This window comes from Crotalus tigris, unplaced genomic scaffold (assembly GCF_016545835.1).
Source record: "Crotalus tigris isolate CLP2741 ecotype Arizona unplaced genomic scaffold, ASM1654583v1 scf7180000024337.5909745, whole genome shotgun sequence".
Lineage (NCBI taxonomy): Eukaryota > Metazoa > Chordata > Lepidosauria > Squamata > Viperidae > Crotalus > Crotalus tigris.
In genome coordinates this window covers 3,118,449-3,139,852 of record NW_024100507.1, presented here as the reverse complement: position 1 = coordinate 3,139,852, position 21,404 = coordinate 3,118,449, and the positions used below count along the sequence as shown (strand labels likewise).

The following is a 21,404-nucleotide window of genomic DNA, read 5'->3' as shown; positions in this document are numbered from 1 at the left end:
AGCTACCGGGAGTCTGAGAAATCACAATGCACGAGTCTATTTCTTTCTGCCAGGTCCAAAGGCGAGTGCCGCTAAGTTGGATAGGGTGACCTCAATGTTTAGAAATGCAATTTACATTTCGAGATAAACCCTCTCGCTTTCGCCGCAAGAAATTGCCAGCAAGCAATGGGCAGCTGCTTTTATGCCATTGTTTACACTGATGCACAGTTTACTGCAACTGCTGCAAGAGTGAAAGCGACGCTCCGCCAGCGTATCCCCGCTTCGGTCTCCCTTCCTAAGGCATATCTCCCCCACCCTCGTGCTCCACGCTCAGGGAAAGGGGAGGGCGACGGTGCCGTTTCAACCCGCAGTCCGACGTCAGCGGGAATTAAAGGAAAAGCCAGCAATTGCGCCCAGCGGCTTTCCTTCCCCACCCCCTCATCTCCTTCTCGCTCTGGCTTCTGTTACTGTATAGCGGGGGAAGGAGAGCCGGACGGAACGTGGCGCGTCCCCTTTAAGGTTGCCAGGGGGACGGTTCGGCAAGTGAGAACGAGGCTCATTGACGTCACGCTGGCCGGTGATTGGCGGAGAGAGCTGGGTTTCCGGTGGGAGCGATTGCCGAGAAAGAGAAGGAGGCCGCAAATCGGGACAGGAGGAGGGGGCTGCCCATCGCGGAGAGGCCCAGGCAGTGAGTCGCCGCTCGAACCCGGGGTAAGTCGGGGCCGGGCATCGAGTCGCTCCCGAGGGGGCTTCGGGCGCAGCTGCGCAGGGGTGCAGCGAGGCCGGTGAGAGGCTAGCTCGGCTTTTGCGCCGGGAGACGCGAGGAGCTCGAGGCCTCCGTTGAACTCAGATCTCGCCTCAGTGGAAACCGTCGAGGAGGACCGTTGAGGGTCTTGGGGACGAGGTTAGGGGCTCGGGCGGACGCTGCAAAGTACGCTGCGGGGGGAGCGGGGCAGGGCGCCGGCGGGTGCCGCGCTGTGCCTTGCTTTGGAGGGGGGGACCGGGAGACAACAAGCGGCGGCTCTGCACGCGAGGAGCGGAGGGAGCATCAGCGCGGCTCCCGGGAGATGTCGCCGCATAGGCACAAAGCGAGAAGGAATTGGGGAGGAAGCCCTGCTTTGAAGTAGCGACTGGCTGGGTTTTTTTTGTTGTTGTTGGTGACCCTTGAGGCAAACATGAGGAAGGCTTTGATGCCACTAACTGAGAGATTATTTTTTTGGGGGGGGGGGAGGACATCTTTAAAAAAAAAAATAAGCCACTCAGTTCTTCCATTTAGGGACAAACTTTGTATTTGCCTGAGAAGGCAGGATTGTGCTGTATTGAGAATAGAATTTATTAATTTATTAATACAGGCCTTGTATGTGTTAAAAAACAAAGTAGTCTTGATGGTCTTGTTAAAAGATGGAGTAAACTAATGCTTGGATTGCTGTTTTCAATATTTTGACTTATTTTAGGGTATCTCTAGGTCATATATTAAAAGCAAAACCCGTAGCAATTTACCATATAGTTTAGTGTGGTTGCAGACCTAGTTAATGCTGGCTGCTCTGATCTCAGGAAACCTAGGCAAACAAGATTGGAGGGGAAAAAAAACACACCCCAGAGGTAAAGAATGCCAAACTACTTCAGTAGTGTTGTCAAAACATGGTGGATGTGTCCATGTAGTCACCAGGAGTTTAGATTGATTTTACATGTTTTGATGGCATGTTTGTTGGGTCTTTTCCAGAATGCTTTATGTTGGGCTATATTTGCACTCATAAGTTCCTATAGAAAAATCAGATCGATCACACCCACACCCAGAGAGTCCCTGCAACTTGCCTGAAATTGCATAAGGTGCTTTCCTAGGTTATGGGGAAAGGTCCTATATCATTTTCTTATACAGTAGTAAAAATGACATCCTCCAGATTTTTGTCAGCATTTTGTCTCCTTCTGATAGAAATGGACATCTAATGCTTACTTTGACTTTAATGACTAGTCCTTGGATAAAATGAGAGAGACCGTTGTCATAGATAAAAACTGCTAAGTTTAAAATAGCCTATAATTTATGATCTCTTGAATATCTCGGTTTTCCTGTCCTGGAGAATGAACAGTTACTTTTTAACAGAAAAGGCATTTTGTAACTCCCCACTTGCTTTCTCCCCCCACCCCACTTAGGAGAATTATAGGGAATTACCTTGAAATATGTTAAGTAGTTCAGACTGTTGAAAGTTATTAGGGCCCTGTAATAGTCTATTCTTCAGGTATGCAGCATTATTTCAATAAAATGGAGGATTCCTTTTGTCACTCATTTAGAATCTTTTCATATTTAGATTAGATTTTTGTTCATTTTTTAAATCTCTAATAATTCGTGTAGGTAGCAAATTTTCTTTGTCTGAAAGCAGACTTTAATTGCAGTGAATTTAGACGGGTTTTACTTTGAATCCATTTACTTTACATTCCAAATACTGATGGAAACAAAGTTGTTTATGCAATTGAAATTTCACTTGATACAGTATGTATAAAAATACATAGTCATTGTTCTTAAGGTGAATTATACATAAAAATGGAATGACTTCTATTTGGCATGCCTCATAAAATACTTGAGAAAAAGTGTCTAGTTTTTGCACTGTTGTCTGCTGCTGTGTGTCAACAGTGTGAATGTTTTTTCCACAGACTAATTTGCAAGCTGTTATAGAGCTACAGAGTAATTCTTGGACATTTAATTAAGCTATGTGTTACTGACCTTCATTATGCAAGTTGTCAAAACAGATGAGCTAGCTCAGTGGTTCTCAACCTTTCTAATGTCGCGACCCCATAATACAGTTCCCCATGTTGTGGTGACCCCCAACCACTTATACATCACCGGGTGCCAGGGGCGTGGCCAAAGAAAAGGGGGAAAAAATGGTGGACAGCCTTGTTTGGCGACCCCCATGAAATGGTCGTTCGACCCCAAATGGGGTCCCGACCCACAGGTTGAGAACCACTGAGCTAGCTGATACTACAAAACTTAAGGCAATATGATTGTAAATGCCATCTAAACATATGTGTGCTGTTCAACCAGAAAAAAGTTTACTGCAACCTTTAAACTCTGCAAGAATTGACAAGAATACAGTGTTTTGAAGGGGAAATTATTCAGCATCTTCATTTTGTATTTAATCTGCAAATTATCCTCAGCTATGGAAATCCAGGGCATTTGTTTATAACTGTAAGAATATAATCATGTATCTAAATATGTCACATAGGAAAGCATGTATTAATAGGACTTTGGGGTGTTCCAGCTATTCACTGTCTTGCTTCCGTTTTGAAAGGTGATACTGGGATTAACAGTCTCCTGCAAATCCTGTGCATACCTGTACTTGCTGTTGACTTCATCTCAAGTAAGTGGTGATCAGCTGAAATATACTCTTTATTTCCATAATTATTTTTAGAAAATCCACTAATGAATATTTTAATTTAATTACAGCAACTTTCTTTTCAATCAGTTTTTTCTTGGGAGCTACCATTAGTAAAATCGTTTATTTTCACTTATTATGTTACCCTCATGTTCATTGTTGGAAGCAGCTTAGCATCTGACATTCCTAAGATAATTGAACATGGGCTTTGATTGAATTATGCTTTAATTTTTTCTGACTTTTCCCCACATTATAACCAACTATTAGGTCTGCAAATAAGTTAATGTTCAACTGCTATGTTTGCTGAGGGACATAAGTCTAATATACTTAGTGTACACTACTGGTACACTAAGGTTGCAGTGGAAGTTAGAGTGTTTCAAATATGTTTTCTTTCAGATACCAGCAATGGCAGCTTCTGGCAGTAGCAGCAGTGAAGAAGAACGTAGCCTCCGTGAATGTGAGCACTATGTCCAAAAACATAACATCCAGCAACTCCTGAAAGATTGCATTGTCCAGCTTTGCACAGTGCGACCTGAGAGACCTATGGGCTTCCTCCGGGAATACTTTGAAAGACTGGAAAAGGTAAAAACTAAACTTCATAAAAGAAAGACAAAAATAGAAAGCCACTCTCAAAATAATAATGAATCCTATGCTTGACCTAGAGCACATCAACATTTCAAAAAAGTACAGCATTATTTAGTTCTCTGAAATGTGAATAAGAACAGATTTGAGGAAATTACAGAGGCAGACCCCTTTGTATAAGATTCTGGATTGTTTTTATCATATTCATAGCAACTCTCTTTGCTTCAAGAGATTTTTATTTAGAATATTTTAGCTCTTTGCTATTCCCACATAGAAACAAAACCTTCAAATATATTCTTAAAATCAAGTTTAACATCAGTTTTCAAACTGGACAGGGAAGGTTTGCTCTATGAAAAGCGTATTATGGTCCAAAATGGAAAGAATCATTGGAAGATAGAAAACCTTTTATTATTTATTATCATTGGCAGGCAGAAAAACTTTGATTATATAGTATCTGAGTATTCTGTGGTACAGAAATTTATAGAGATTAGGATTATAATTGTTCTATGCATCTGTACTATTTTTTGGTAAATGAGAAGTTACATCTGATTCTTCTCAATGCTGTCCAATCAAAGGGGGATGCTACTCAGAGTCAGTTTTGATTGGAGTAAACTATAAGCCTTGCATACAAACAAATATACATGAAGTTGGTGCCATTTTATTTAATGGGAGTGAAGATGATGCTTTCCTTCATGTTGAGTCTTACACTGTCTTCAAACAAATTGGGTTTGTTTGGCATGGCTGAAGAAATCAAAATAGCTAACTTCAGACTTCATAATACGCCTTAAAGCAAGGATCATAAACTCAGCAAGGGGATACACACAGCATGTCAACCCCAAATCATGATTTGGTTTAGCATATTGTGTGAAAGTATTGGTAAATGATATTAAGGCATAAACATTGTTTACAAAAAAACAGGCTTTTCAGACAAAACAATAATCCCAAACAAACTGCATTATGACTTAATATGAATGCAGCCAGCATGACTGAATTGTAGATGGACAACAAGTAAAGAAAAAATTATAATGTTAATATGTTGCTAAGAAAAAATGTTTCAACCCCATAAGGTTTGTCATAGAAATATGGCATTGTTTACAAATAATGTTATGCTTATAATTCGAAAATCTGGTTTTGACATTCTTTATAAAATATGATCTTCTGGTCTGAACATATTGAATGACTATTCATGGAACCTGCCAATCAGAATTAACTATTTTAGGGACACATGCTATAAATAGAACTAATTAACAAAGTGGGTTGAGTTTACACAAGATGCTAAGGTACACAAAAAGTCCAGTTGCATGTATGTTAATCTACCTTAACATATATGCAAGTGCAATTACTAAAACTGTATCTGTTTGGTTAAACATTTTGCATAACTGCAACTATTTTATGCACATTCAAAAAGATCCACGTACATAAATTATGTTTACTGCTCAACATGACTACAGTAATATTTTCTTCTTGTTCTTTGACTGCTGTCTCAGTAACAGCTTCTCCCATCTCTATGTCAACATTCAGTGGAAGGAGAGAAGGTCAGCAACATTCATGGCATGGCAGCTGATTATCTAAAGGCATATCACAAGACCAATATTTAGCGTTTTCTGTAGTCTCTGAATTATTAGATTAAAGATTTAAGGCTTTTGGGACATAATATTGGAAAATATGCTTTGTTTTGTGTAGAAGAGTCACTTTGCACATATATTGATAATTATGTACAAGTACTTTCAATTCACCCTTTAAGGGCGAACACATAAACAGTACTTTGATGGGTAAGATTCTTGCGATCCATGCAGCTTTGAATTTGGCTTGATCCAAACATTGAATTATGTAGTTCTCTAAAAGCAGTCAAGTGATTGTATGAGCTTTTAAGTTCCTGGCTTGGATTCAGAGATGTCTTGTGCCAGCCGAAAGGACTATCTCACTGCACCCTACCATGAATCTCTGAATTCTTCTATTTACTGATCCCCTAGGGCCCATTTGTGTCAGGGAAGAAGAGGCAGCCAGTAAAATTCTTTTTTTTTCTAGATCCAATGGAGGTTTCTCTTACAGATGAAATTCTTCATTGTAATTTAATATTTTGAAGTGCACTGTATCAAAACAATAGATTAATGTACTGATTTTTTAGTTGATTTTTTTTAAGCAGGAGTCCTTTGAATAGGGACTGATACATAAGGCAAGTATGTTTATTTTAAAACTATATTGGTCTCATGTTTGATAAAATATTTAAAATGATATTTTTTATTTTAATCAAAAATTGGTTTCAACAAGTATAAATAGTACAGTGTAATAGCTTTATAAGTAACATCCCAAAGTTCCATGATGATTTATATCATTTGCATAATTTAACATAGATCGCATAATGACAATCATTAATGACATAATTTGCATATATGGCAATGATATAAATTGTTGTAATACTATAGTATCTGCTTTAATGGATTGCCATGAATAATGAATATTTCCCCCTCTGATTGAGATTTCATTCTCAAATGTACCAATGATCTAAAACAGGGGTGTCAAACTGCCAGCCCGCGGGCCGGTTTCATCATATCGGAGCCGCGCCCACCCCATTGCCAGCAACGGCGAAAAAGCTCCGATACGGTGTGTGACGTCGCAAGTTTGACATGTCTGATCTAAAAGAACATCCTGGTCATGTGCATAGCTGTGATGCATTCTTGCACATTTTTCATTGTTACCTTATTCTTCATCATGAGAGAATTAACCCATCTTCATTCTCAAAATGTTGTCTACTAAAGCAGCCACTACGTTACACTATACAAGATGCTAACATGTTCTTTCAAGATCTGAATTGCTGGTTGTGTTGCTTGTCTAATATGCTACTTACAAGATAGTAATTGTATTCCAAAAATAGACATTCAATATTGAATCAGCAAGTTTCATAAATTTATATATTGGTTTACAAATAAGTTGCTAATTGTCCCCTTTTTTCTATTGTCATGTGTGAAATATAACATTTTAATTTACAAAAATGTTATATTTTTATGATTTTAAAATGATTGTAATTAAAATTGATTAACTAAAATAATGTTAAATTATTTTTATTTTAAAAGTTACAAAACCATTGCGCAGAATCTACTTGTCAATTTATGCAAACTGCTAGATAAAAATTTCAGCATTATGTTTTAATTTTTTTAAAAAAATTAGGTCATGACAAGATTTTTTACATCATTAGGGCTTCAGGATTCATAAATTGCCTCTTTTTTTTCTAAATTGTAGAAGGGTATGCAGATTGTTCTAAAATTGTTAGAAGTGTATAAGTATCTCTTCCCTTTTTAAACGTTAATGCAATATGCAGTATGATTGTATCAAAGCCTACGTCACCCTATTGATTCAGTAACTTAACTCTAATCTTCAGTTCAAGTATTCATATGTACTTGGCAGCTTAAAATGACTTCTACTAAGAATCAGTAATAACTTTAGGCAATTTTAAGTACAAGATAGTTGACAAGAATGAATTTTGGTTTCTATTAAGTATGTGATCCAGTTTCAACAATATAGTTTGTATATGTGTCATGGTGTATGAGTTTAGTAAAGCCAAATAAGAAAGAAGAAATAGACTGTAATATCTATATGGCTTAAATTTCTGTTTCCTTCTAGGAAGAAACAAAGCAGTTTATCAGTCAGCAGAAAGCCAGCTCTCGCACAGATTCCCGTGAAGATGAAATTTCTCCTCCACCACCAATGAACCCAGTGGTTAAAGGTCGCAGAAGGCGTGGTGCCATTAGTGCAGAGGTCTACACTGAAGAGGATGCTGCCTCTTATGTTAGAAAGGTGCTGCTTTGGTATCTTGTATAAGCCTTACTTCATGACTTGTATATTTTTTTTTCCATCCTTGGGGCTGCTGGAACCTGTTTGAGGAGACAAACTATCTTTGATTCTATTGTATGATTTCATCTCACATTTTCCCAACATTAGATCTCCTGTGATACCATCTTTGTGATCTATACGGCTTTTGTATAGTTTATTCAAAGCCTGACTTTAAGAACCTGAATTATGAGAAATTCATTAAAATGTTGACTGATTTTTTTGGTGCCATTATGCTAACAAGAGGGAAGAATAAGACATACGTTTTGTTGCTTTATTCATTTTATCTCACCAGCAAAATCAACATGTTCTAAATTATCTGGATGTTCAGGAGATGGTTTCTAAGGCACTATACTTAATATAATGAATGGCAAATATTTTGGACTTGTGCTATTTTTTTCTGTAAATATCAATAGATTTGCTATTCTTTTGGGAAGAATAACTCTCATTAATTTTTTCCCCTGAATTTGTATTCAGAACTTTGGCAAAACAATACATTTGATCATTGGTAATTTTTTTCTTTCTAATTAATAAATATATCATGTTAGATTAAAGTTACCTCTTCAGAAAAATGGTATATGATTCTGTCAAATAAATGCTGAATTCAGGGATGAATGATAAATTCACTTAAACTGTCTTCAGCTAAAACTTTCTGGGTGTCTTCCATACTGCAGGTTATTCCAAAAGATTATAAAACTATGGCTGCCTTGGCGAAAGCTATTGAGAAGAATGTGCTCTTTGCCCATCTTGATGACAATGAAAGAAGGTAGGGTCTCTTCATTTAAATCAAACTAGAGACTGAACAGATTCAAAACTCTGCATATCGAGGATTATTTTCCAGTGGATTTGGGGGCTTTTTAATTTTTTAACATCAAACTAAGGTTTTCCAGCTGATTTCATTACATTTTTTTGAGGCAAAAATTCTTGTGTTAATCTTACATGAAACACAACTTAAATCCAATGTATAGCTTTTAGAATTAATTAATTAGAATATTTAAATTATTTAAAGTTTCTAACTATACTCCTATATACTCTTCATTGGTTTTTGCCTGAAAAGTAAATTTTTAGAGGTAAAAGGCAAGGTTCTCAATTGCAGTTTTTAACCTACCTGAAATTGAACTTGGTTTTGACTCATTCTATATAGGCAGATGTACATTGAATGGAAAATGTGGATTGCTCTGTATGCAGAACAAACAGACTGTGCTGCATCGGAACTACTGTTCTGTTTTGAATGCAGCAGGTTTTGTAACTTCTGCATCCAAAACAGAATGACAGCTCACCTGCTCAAAGTTTTTTCAGTCCAAAATCCAAAAATTGCGGATCAAGAACTCTAGAATCTTCAAGCTGCAGTCACTGTTTCTGAGTTATTTTCATTTACTTTAATTGTAATAGAATTAATTATTGTCTGAAACGAGCAGATTATCTGCTTGATTCCCAATTATAAAAGAGCCTTCAAACTATGTAGATACACTGCCTTAACCAAAGTGACTTTTTTGGGGGGGGGGGGGAATCTCAAAAGAATTTGCTTTTGCATCCTCAGGAGGTTCTGTCTATAGAATATTTAATAATAATAATAATAATAAGTTGGAAGGGACCTTGGAGGTGATCTATATTCATATTCCTCCTAGACTCTGTATTCCATAGGGCATTATAATAACCTCATGTCGCTCGCATTGTTTGCAATCTACTTTTTTACTTCCTAGGCAAGACTAAAAACATATCTAAAGGTGAACTGTAAGATTAGAGAAGAAAAATCTATCATTGTCCTTTGGTATAATTAGTACTCTCAAATTAGTTTTCAACTCAGATAAATATTGCTTTATGAATTTGAGTTTGGGATTTGCTCTTTAGTCAAACTAAGATTATCCATACAAGGCTGCATGGATATTTTTAATACTATGAGTCTCTCTCTAACTTATCCAGCAGGTTTTTTTTTTTTTTTTTGGGCAAAGCCAGGTTTTAGTTGTATTTAACAAAATGGTGGTCATTATAGTTGTCTTAGAATTGAAAAATCGGAAACAAAGTGGATGGTTCACATTGTTACAGATTCCATTATGAAAATGGAATGTGGTAGGAAATGACAAAACATCTCAGTTCAGCAAATGAATGTCAGCTGTAAAAAAAGACTAAATCTAGACTACTCATAAAAACGATTCTTTCTGATAACTTAATCGTAACTAACAATATTAGCATAAATGTTTTCCACTGTTTCCTTTGCTGAGTAAATCTATACTCTTTTCAGTGATATATTTGATGCGATGTTTCCAGTCACTTATATTGCTGGTGAGACTGTGATACAGCAAGGTATGTGATTTATTTTTTTGCTTGGAATTTATTTCTAAGGTATTATTGACTTACGTAATTGTTTATTTTTTTTATAGTATAGGACTTGATAAAGATGTTACAGGTGGTCCTCGACTTACAACAGTTGGTTTAGTGATCACTTGAAGTTAACGATGGCACTGAAAAAAGTGACTTATGACTCTTTTTCAAACTTATGACTGTTGCAGCATCTCCATGGTCACAAAATCAAACTTCAGACACTTGGCAACTGATTCATATTTATGATGGTTGCAGTGTCCCAGTGTCATACGATCACCTCTTGCAAATTTTTGACAAGCAAAGTCAGTGGGGAAATCAGATTCACTTAACAACTGCAGTAATTCACTTATCAGCTGTGGCAAGAAAGGGCATAAAATGGGGCAAAACTCATTTAACAACTGTCTCACTTAGCAACAGGAAATTTTGGGCTCAGTTATGGTTGTAGACTACCTGTGTTCACTATCCAATATATTAGGGTTTCTTCTGATGTAAGTTATTCATTATTTATTTTGCCTTGGTAATGTTTTGGTAAACTTGGTAAATTGGTTAGGGTTGGGAATACAAACTATTAAAAACAAATAGCAGCCATCATTGGTTTTTGCAGACGTTTTTACACTCTCTTGAGGGAAGCTGATTGATCCTTAAAATAAGATAAGATAACTTTATTGTCATTTTTTTACTGTGGGCACAGCTGCACACATCAAAAATGAAATTTAGTTGCCTGGTCTCAAAGTGAAACACATACATGACACACACCTAAACATACTATGTACAACATATATACACCTAAACATACTATGTACAACACTCCTACATATACGTAACAAATAAATATTAAGTACTGTCCATCTTGAATATATAGCGGAAGGAGGAAGCTTGAGAGTTCACAAGGTTAATGCTATCCAATCATGGCTGAATAGCTCCATCTTTTTATTAATAGTTAGACATAGAATACAAAGTTTAACTTGCGTGAATTTACACCAGAAACTGAAGGAAATGCTGACTATTCTAAAATTATGCCAAATATAAAATTGTAAGTGTATGTATTATGATTGGAATTTGATCTAAAATGTTCTACTGATGCTGGAATTAAAAGGCACATCTCTAATCTTTTTAAAGAATTAGAAAAGTTATTTCACACACTATCCTTTTTTTTCTTAAGGTGACGAAGGGGATAACTTCTATGTTGTTGATCAAGGAGAAATGGATGTAAGTTTTTTTTTCTTAAATAAATACATTAATCTAGTGCCGTTGCATGATTTTAATACATGTAATATTAAAGATGGTCATGATTATTAAATACAATACAAATAACCAGTTGGGACTTGTAGTCTGTCTTTCTCTAAGCTTGCTTTAGCCCTGTATTTTCTGATACATTTTGATATAGCACAGGCTACTGTTGAGACTAAATTAAGATATTGGTTGGTGCTTTCACTGTGTTAAGCGGTTTATTTTAATCATGGCTTATAAAATCATGATTAAAATAATCAGGAATGAAAAGTATGAACAAAAACAACTAAGTGTCGCTGGGAATACTTAGTGGCATACACATTTAATAAATTTAATTTTAACATAGAGAGCTTGGCCTGGGTTTCCCCATCCTATAGGAAATTAAAGGGACCGGCCTCTTCTGTAGTAATTCCCACTGAATGGCACAATGCTCCCTCCTGGAAGCATGATTCACTCCCATTCTTGTGCTCAAGAACTTTCTCAAAATGATTTTACTTCAGCAAAACCTGGGCCCTACATTGGCATGTATCTGTTTTTATTGTTTTGCGATATCCCTGTACATCTCTATTGAGTGGGTTCTTTTACTATATTGAAATGTTCACTGTTTGGATTGCTCACATACAGGTAGTCCTCGGCTTGAAACTATTAATTTAATAATTGTTTGAAGTTACAACGGCACTGGAAAAAGTAACTTATGACCAGTTTTCAACTTACGACCATTGCAGCATCCCATGGTCACGTGATCAAAATGTGGATTCTTGGCCATTGGCATATATTTATGAAGTTGTCCTGTCCCACGTGATCACCATACATTACCCTTCCCAGCTAGCTTCTGACCACAGAGTAGATGGGGGGAGCCAGATTTGCTTAATGATGATATGATTCACTTAATAACTGCAGTGATTCACTTAACAACTGTGGCAGAAAAGGTTGTAAAATGGGGCAAAACTCATTTAACAACTGCCTTGCTTAGGATAAAAATGTCAGGCTCAGTTGTGGTCGTAAGTCAAGGATTATGTGTATACAGCTAAAGCCATTCAGATTGGAGCAGTTTATAAGCAATGAAAAAAAAAATCCTAGTAATCCCTTTGAAATGGTGGCATAGAAAGAATATTGATCTCTTGAACCTTGCTGTTGGAGGAGACTCTTGAGAGAATGCCTTGGGCAGCCAAGAAAAAATAAATAAATGGATCATAGAATAAATGGTTCCAGAGTTCTCAGTCAAAGCACAATGACCAGGCTCATATTACCATATTTTGAGTACATTATGTGATGACCTAGCTCTCTGGAGGTTTTTAATGCTATGAAATGAAGATAGAAAAAGAAGAGTAGGGTGTCTAGCAGCAAAGTGGTTGGACTGAATTTCAGTGGGTTTGTCACTGAAAGATCTGAGGAATAAGGTTGAGGACAGATCATCCTCTATGTGGTCACTAAGAGCCACTAATTACTTGATGGCACATAATTAATAAAAAGTAACTTACACTCTAGGTAGTACATTGGGGTAAATGAATAGAGTGAACCCTTTTATTATGCAAGTATTGCTTAAGCATTTTTCCAAACAGGAACAACCTCTTGGTGTTTGCATATTATGAACACATGAGAAATGATTAAGATGTGATTTATTTGTTTGATTTCACTCTGTTCTGGAAATACCTCAATGCTGCTAACAAAATTTAAAACAGAATGTAAAAAGATTTTCCTTTTTAAAAACTTGAATTAACAAAGTACATACCAAAACTGAAACATAAAATATATTTTGAAATAAATGTCTATGTATTCCTCCTCCAGGTTTATGTGAACAGTGAATGGGCCACCAGTGTTGGGGAGGGGGGCAGCTTTGGAGAACTTGCACTGATCTATGGGACACCCCGAGCAGCGACTGTCAAAGCAAAAACCAATGTGAAACTGTGGGGTATTGATCGAGATAGCTATAGGAGAATCCTTATGGTAAGCATTTTAATGTCTTGAAAAAAACTATGTATTTATACCGCGCTTTGGTTTGTTTGGGGAAGTATATCAGTAAATGGTAGAGTTATAATGAACTGATAGGAAGAACAACTGAGTAGTGATCATTTCATCTGGATGTTGGATGTGACACAGGTGTGTTTATGTTACTCATCAGATCAATACCCATGTCTCTGCTTAATTTAGGATTATTTAGGATTAAGAATTGAACTCCACTTGATAAATTCTTGTTCATCAGGATTCATGAATAATATTGCTTTGTAATTTTTTACTCAAGAATACTCTTTTCTCACAATAATCATTTATGCCAAAATAATTCATCTAAGACAGTGATTCTCAACCTTTCTAATGCTGCGACCCCATAATACAGTTCCCCATGTTGTGGTGACCCCCAACCACTTATACATCACTGGGTGCCAGGGGCATGGCCAAAGAAAAGGGGGAAAAAATGGCAGACAGCCTTGTTTGGCGACCCCCGTGAAATGGTCATTCGACCCCAAATGGGGTCCCGACCCACAGGTTGAGAACCACTGATCTAAGATATCACAAGTTAGCTGTTTATACTAAGTGATACGGAAATGCACAATTCTTTAATTTCCACACTTGCGGTGGGACCTGTACAATTTTAGCTTGCTAAATCCCAGTCAAACATATTTATTGTTTTCATCGGTGAAGATGAATGACTTGACAGCTCAGTTTCTGAAATTCACACTTGCTGCATTGTAAATGTTAAAGGTGAATTACAGATATAACAGTTTTCTCAGAAGTCTTCAGCCATATTATTAACTATGATATTGAATGAATTCTGGTTTTACAGAGTTCTCAGTAATGCTCTAACCTGGCCTCATAAACCTCATTTAAGCTGGGCAAATTGAGCTTTTCATTTTTTAATCTGCCATTTAATCGATTTGCACTTCAAAATCTTACTTTAAATGAATGTTTTTTATATGGTGGGAAGGCTTTGAAACTCCAGTCATTAGCATTCTAATAAAATTAATTTATTCAACTGTAAACTAAATTGATGTTGCTAAATAGATACTGGTTGAAGGAAACAAATTATTTTAACAGCCAGAAATAAATAAGGAACTCTTGCTTATAATTAATTTGTTTTGTCTCATGATGGCTAGAGAGTGCAAAGAAAAAAGGAATTAGTGAAAATAACTTCTCTCTACACTGTGTAGAGAGTCATGCCCATAACAGCACTGTTCAATGCTGTGAACAGAACATAATTCATGCGACTATTGGACCAGGTATCTATGTCCCAAGAAGGGTTTTGTTTTTGTATTATACATTTAAGAAGCTCTTAAAGGCCAAAAACTTTCCCCACCCAAATTTAGCAGGACTGACAACTAAATGGATGCACATGCAACTGATTTTTTAAAAATAAATGGACATAATATGCCATATAGATACTTAGTGTAAGTATCTAAATGGCATATTATGTTAATTTGTTTTTTAAAAATTGTAAGTCATCTTTTTGCTCTCCTGGGTCTCTAAATAATACACTTTTAAACTATTATTTATTATTCAATTAGGAACTAACAAATCAAGGACTCAGAACTAATACTAATACTCTCATGATAGGAGAGCATTCTGGATTCCTGAAACAAAGCAAAATAGAGATAATACTGATTTTCAGATGTATTTTCTTCCCCAACTTCCAGGGTAGCACACTGAGGAAGAGAAAGATGTATGAAGAGTTTCTTAGTAAAGTATCAATACTTGGTAAGTATGATAAATTTCTTGCTGTTACTAGCACATGAACAGATAGAGAATATTATATTACATGCATTTTGTTATTCTGTATTTTGTTGCTGCTCTTCTCTTTTTTATTTATTATTTTGCATTGTATTGTATTGCTGTTCTCTTTATCATTCTGCTTACACCTTGTCAATAGCCTGAATGACATAAATTCAGGGGTTTCATTTTTCCTTTTGACAAAAGTTTGGTTTATGACTAACTTGTATTGCTGAAAAACTACAGAAAATTTATTTCATTTCTGTACGTGTTTTAGCATATAGCTCAGTTACTGCTTCCTCTTAAATATTTTCTTCCACAGTTTTGTTTGGTGTCCTTCAGTCTTTTATTTTTTATTCAACTCTTTTCCTACATTTTATGCTTCCTATATATCTGTGTATGCGCACATCCGTGCCCATATCATTTACTTGTTTATGTACTCACGTAGCCTATCTCCAAAACAGGATTTTAGAGTCCAGATATTGCTTCAGAACATCTTTCTGTACTACATATTAAATTGTCAATTTTTTTTGCAACTTTGCTATAAAGGAAAGCAACTTTATACGAGAAATTTATTGCTTGTAAGGATCTGTTACATTAACAGTTGTATGTTGATCTATGTACAGTATTGTCAATTGAAAGCATTTAGGTATTTCTAAAGACAATTTTTGATCACTTTATTATTTTTTTAAATACCTTGTTTGTGTTGATGAACTATTACGAAGGGATAACATTTTGAATAACTCACCACCCTAAGAATTAATTTGACTTTGATTCAGGGAATGAATCAATACTTCTGTGGAGTATTACCAGCTATGTGAGTGAAAGAGAAAATCTCCTTATTGAATCTGGAGTATGCTGCCAGAAAGGGATGTCCATTAGAATTTCTAGTGTTTACGCTAAAAGTTCCTCATTAAGTTGCAGATTCTTAACTTCCAGCAGCCCCAGTAGTGTGACTGGTATTGAGTGATATTGGAATTTGTATTTCAGTAACTTGAGAGGTCACAGTTATCTTAGTCCTGACCTGTTAATTAAAATATAGTCACCTAATCTGCTATAAAGGACCTTGACAATCCTTTGGGCATTGTTGAGATGTTATTATTTGAATTGCCAAATTTGTGATGTGAATGAATGTTAAATTGTTCATAGTAAAGTGAGAGATTGTGATTGAACAGGTTGCATAATGGATGCTGGAGTAGATAGGAGCAGAAAACCCTCATTTGAAATAAATACCCTAATTATAAATCTTGACAACCTAGCAAAATTTGCTGTTAAATAGTTACCTTTTAATTCAGAATCCCTCGACAAATGGGAACGTCTCACAGTGGCTGATGCATTAGAGCCAGTACAGTTTGAAGATGGACAAAAAATTGTGGTGCAGGGAGAACCCGGAGATGAATTTTTCATTATATTAGAGGTGAGTAATCATAATTTGTATTGTTTGTTAGATAGATACAGCTTTAGCTTCGGTTCTCTTGATTTAACTCTGATTTTTTTTTTTGCAATATTAGAGTCCAATCCTTATCATAAAATATGAATTATATTTTTGAAAATGTATAGAAAAACAGTAGCAAGATTACACTGAGTTTAAAATGGCTCTCAGTAAATTTAATTTATTGATCATGATACAGCAGAAAGAATATTCAGTTTGGTTTTAAAAAAACTTGTGGGTAATAAATGGCACCAAGTGCAGGCACACATCCTCTCTCAGTAGGTCTTAAAGGTTATGGGAACAGTTTAATCTGAGTTATTAAATGGAGATACCTCTGCTTTCTGAATCTATGTTGAAACTATTGTCTTGGCGCATAGAAGAAAAAAAGTCACCCTCTGATTCCTTTACAGGGTACAGCTGCTGTGTTGCAGCGCAGGTCAGAGCATGAAGAATTTGTTGAAGTGGGCAGACTTGCACCCTCTGATTATTTTGGTGAGTTTTCCTTTGTCTTCCATCCCTTCCACCTCCCATAAGCATATCAGTATTATCCCACCACTGTCTCCCTAATAGTGCTTAAGTCAGGGAAATACATTGCTCCAGCAGGAAATGTTGACATCAGACTGATACTAATCCGCATAGTAAAAGTTATTTGAAAAAGATGCAATATTCCTCAGAGCTAAATAGATTTTAGTGAAGATGATAGACTTTCTTTTTGGCTGCTGATGACAGAATAGCTTTATGTCCTTAGCAATCTTCTTAAATTCTGGCTTGGAATCTGTCATAAGAGCTTTGGATTGGAACATCATGAAATTGATTGAAAAAATTCCCCTGTTTAGATAATGTATTGTCTGTCATAAGTTGATCTTTGGAATAGGGTGCAGATTGAATTAAAACAGTGTCATATTATTTGAAGAAAGAACATTGTAGTTGTCTTTTAAATATATTTCCACAGTATTATGGAACATTTCCAGAAATGATGTGAGAAAATGATTTTCTCTGTTATCTGAGAAGACTAGAATGAGGCAATTAGCTTCTCCACATTATTTTTTGCTAGCTCCTCAAAGCCCAATTATATTACTAGCAAGCCACTTGGTATGCAAAAGGCAGTCTCCTGCCCTATGTTAACTGTAGTTAGCATAACTCATTTCTTCTGAAATTAATGTGAGAAGAAGGAAGCGAGACTTACATGTTTTTGACCTTTCCATCAACCCTATATAGAATTGTATCATTTTCTAAAATACATATTCTAATATATACTACACTAACAATGAGCAACAGGTAGAAAACCTGCAACCACAAATGGTGTTAAGCCACTTGTGGTTCATTAGAAATAAATCCAAGAAAAGGATTGGGGGTGGAATCCCAAACATGATATGTTAATCCAAATTTAATGTCTATCGGCAGTTCTGAAAATATTTTTTTATTTTAAAACACAATTCCCCAACACTGTAAAAGAACATTTTTAACCATCTGAGCTTGAAAGGAGTCTCTATATTCACTATTACTTGGAAACAAGTGAAGCCTTTCCCAAATTTTGAAGTGTGGACAAAATTGCATTGCATTCTCCTGAGGGAAATAAATGGAGTGAAATAGTATCTCTTTATTCTTAACACATTTTACTTATGATGTCTAAGATCAAGCTTTTTGCTTGAAGGAAAAGTCTAGTTTTCATTTGAAGGCAGATGGGAGTCCTCAGATAGGAATTATATTTCTATTCATATTAAGGCAGGAATAGACAACCTTTGGGTTACTAAAGTTGACATTATGCTTTTTGCCTGTATAAGAGCCACAGTGGGCTGAGCAATCCTAGAAAACCTGTGGGATTTGGATTTTTTCTGTTTTTTCACCCTTGGGGTTGTGAGAGATTTTATTCCTTTAATGTATATAAAACTTATTTTAAAGGTTTAGTTGTATTTCCTGTCTTTAAATGTTGGAAGTTTTCTTCAGTTTTAAATCATTGCTGGAGGCAGCTTCAAAAATCGGGTTTGACGATTTCATATATCCTTAGAGCCTCAGGTTGCCCCACCTCTAGGTTAGCATACACGCCAACAATGCACAACATTATACATAATATATTATGTTAATGAAATTTCACAACAATCCTTACCAAATATTTCCTGTTAGGGAGATAAGGGGGGAAAGGGTGGGCTATCCATAGTTATCTAAACCCCACTTAGCAGGGACTAATGAGAGTAAAAGTAGCTACAGTAGTTCAAGAGTTAATTATATTTTTTCATAATGAAAGAGCGCGTAGTTTTGGTTCAATTCATGAGTTATCAATTTTACATTAATTGGCCCACATGGAATAAATGTCTTTTTCTTGCAGGTGAAATAGCTCTACTAATGAATCGTCCTCGTGCTGCCACTGTTGTTGCTCGTGGCCCCTTAAAATGTGTAAAGCTTGATCGGCCCAGATTTGAGCGTGTCTTGGGTCCGTGCTCCGATATTCTGAAACGGAACATCCAGCAGTACAACAGCTTTGTCTCTCTCTCTGTCTGAAGTCTCCCTCCTTCTCAAATACATGCTTCACAAATGCAGACTGTTTTCATTACTCTTGTGCAGAGCCACACGGCTACTGGCTATTGCAGCTTCCTGTCTGTCTGAGAGTGGGGGTGGGTGGGGGTGGGGACGGGAAGAAAGCAGTTGCTTTTCACAGCATTTTAAATTTTAGAGCATTATTTTGGTGCTCCCAGCCCCATTGAAAATAGGGAATTGTATGGAAACTTTTACTGTTACTGCTTCTCTCTGTGCAATGTACACTGTCCGGTATGGACAGTGACTGCCATTCCTTTTGCTGGGAACAATTCCTGAGCACCGCAGTTATTGCAGTAGAGTTAAGGATGTAACAGTGGGAAATTCTAAACGTGCGTTCTCGCAGAGAGTCCCATGTTCCTTTTAGGTTGTGATCACTTTCTACTGTCCTTTTCTCAGACAGAGAAACTTAACTTCTCAGCTCAACCTCTTGGCAAAATGTTCTGGATATGGATGATGTTTGGTAAAGATTACTGAGATCAGCTTCTAGTAAAACCAGAGTTAGAAGTTTGATAGTTTTGTGCATCTGTATCCATTTCAAGGTGGCTTGGTTATTGTTTGTCAGGTTTTTGTATACAAGCTTTTGTTTTGGCAACTATTGCCAAGTGTTGCTATCTTTGGCACAGCAAAAAGTTTTGCCTGTTCTCAGATGTGAATATTTATAATATATGCCTCTCCTGATTTTTCTCAAAGGGCAACCAATGTGCTAAACCCCCGAATATAGATGTAGGTGTTTACACTAGTATACTGCTCCTCAACTAGTGTGAGTTGTAACACCCCATCCACACTATCTAGAACAGGAAGCTGAAGGGTGCATTCTTATGTATGCAGTCTTATGCCTGCCCTTTCCAAGCTTTGCCTTCCGTGTTAACTTTGGAACCAGATAGTTCAGTGATGCTATTTATGTAACTGGTGGTCAATGCAGGATGGAATATACAGTCTAATTTGGGAAGATGATAGGACTCTGGCTAAAATGAAATACAGGAAGCAGAAGAATCAATGCCTATTTCCTGTCAAACTCCTAAAATATTTAGCTGGAAGGAGACACATGCTCTAATTTGTTTGGCCTCACGTTCTCGTTGATCTAGTGGAATAACCAGTTTTGGAAAGTTAATCCTGTTGTCAAGTCGGAAATGTGTTTCAGTATTTACCAGGTTTGTGTTAACAATATTCCGTGTGGCACTCGGTGCTACCCATTAGCTTTATTGAATTTCAGAGTTGGAGAATGTAAGCAAGTCAGTTTATTTGTAACATAAATGATCTAAAACTACTGTAGAGCTTTATATGGGAGTGGCAGCAAGTATTTTGCATTGTTTATGCAACTATTTCTTACAGATCTTACTTGCCCGGTTAACAGCCCTTCCCCTCGGACAATTGGACCTGGTATACAACCTTTCTGACTTGCTGTCTGTTGGAAGAACATTTGCTAATCATTCTTTGTAGTTGGAGGAATAGGAACCTTAGCATATTTTTTGAAAAAATTTGTGGGCAGTCGTTGATATGTCCGCGTATCTGGATTTGGATTTAATGTAAAATATACATTGTTAATTCCTTCTGCTTATCCTAACCACTTTGGTAAGGTAAGGATATCCACCTGCAGTCTTCAGAGATCCATGTTACTTTTTTCTTTAAATTCTATTCAGTTTAAACCTACAGGGATTATTTTTCCTTATACCTTTGTTATTTTTGAAGCTTGATTTGATCCTTGTTGAAGCACCAAAAAGATTTTAAATGTTACGTAAGCGCTAAAAAAAATGCACATTTTTTTATATAAGGCTTTCTAATCAAGTTTCACTACTGCGTCTTTTTAGCTTGCTGTTTACTCCCTTTTGTAGTTTTACCAACAGGATTTTAAGATGAACCAGCTATGTCTGAGTTAAATATTAATCACAGTTAAAGCTTTACCTTTGTGTGCAATTTAAATATGTTTGAATCCACAGTTGGTATAGTTTGCCTTAGCTAACATTCAGGGCTTTAGAAGATAATCTGTTTTGCTAGGTCACCTTAGCAAATTAAAAAAAATCTACTGCCCTAGAGTGCTATAGTAAACCAGAGGACCATTTTTGTATTGTTACCTGACTATAAGTCTGACTTATTGTATGTGCTAATATATTCCTTTTGTTATAGATTGTCCTAATGGCAGGTAAAGCAATAAAATGATTTAAATTCTTAAATGTAATCAGTGTTTCATTTTACTGGGCCCTTCCCCTGCTAATTCTTGGATTGGAACAAGCTAGCTGGGGATGGTCTTACTTTTTTTCTGATACCAGCTCACTTTTTACCTTAGTTAATGTAGCATAGTTCCTTATATATTGTTAAACATGAACTCGTCAGCTCTTCAAAGTAGATCAGGCTTCTCCTGTCTGACCATTGACTTGATAGTAGCTCTCCTCCTGTCTCTCTCCAGCCATTCCTTCTGCGCTCTATTT

General features: G+C 36.4%; 1 protein-coding gene across 1 annotated transcript; it reads left to right on the top strand.

Moving 5' to 3' along the window:
- The first annotated feature begins 541 nt into the window (after positions 1-541).
- On the top strand, positions 542-21,154 carry PRKAR1A (protein kinase cAMP-dependent type I regulatory subunit alpha). Its single transcript, XM_039325405.1, has 12 exons — positions 542-690; positions 3,264-3,332; positions 3,744-3,929; positions 7,551-7,724; positions 8,432-8,523; positions 10,000-10,061; positions 11,242-11,288; positions 13,098-13,256; positions 14,939-14,999; positions 16,307-16,428; positions 16,854-16,935; positions 18,770-21,154. The coding sequence occupies exons 3-12, from the start codon at positions 3,753-3,755 to the stop codon at positions 18,940-18,942; spliced, it is 1,149 nt and encodes a 382-aa protein (XP_039181339.1). The 5' UTR covers positions 542-690; positions 3,264-3,332; positions 3,744-3,752; the 3' UTR covers positions 18,943-21,154.
- The last annotated feature ends 250 nt before the right edge of the window (positions 21,155-21,404 follow it).

Excerpts from the sequence above, each read along its gene's own strand:
- PRKAR1A (XM_039325405.1), top strand. The coding sequence starts at position 3,753 with ATGGCAGCTTCTGGCAGTAGCAGCAGTGAAGAAGAACGTAGCCTCCGT. Across the intron at positions 15,000-16,306 it reads TAGTAAAGTATCAATACTTG|AATCCCTCGACAAATGGGAA; the intron begins GTAAGTATGATA and ends CTTTTAATTCAG. Across the intron at positions 16,936-18,769 it reads TGCACCCTCTGATTATTTTG|GTGAAATAGCTCTACTAATG; the intron begins GTGAGTTTTCCT and ends TTTTTCTTGCAG.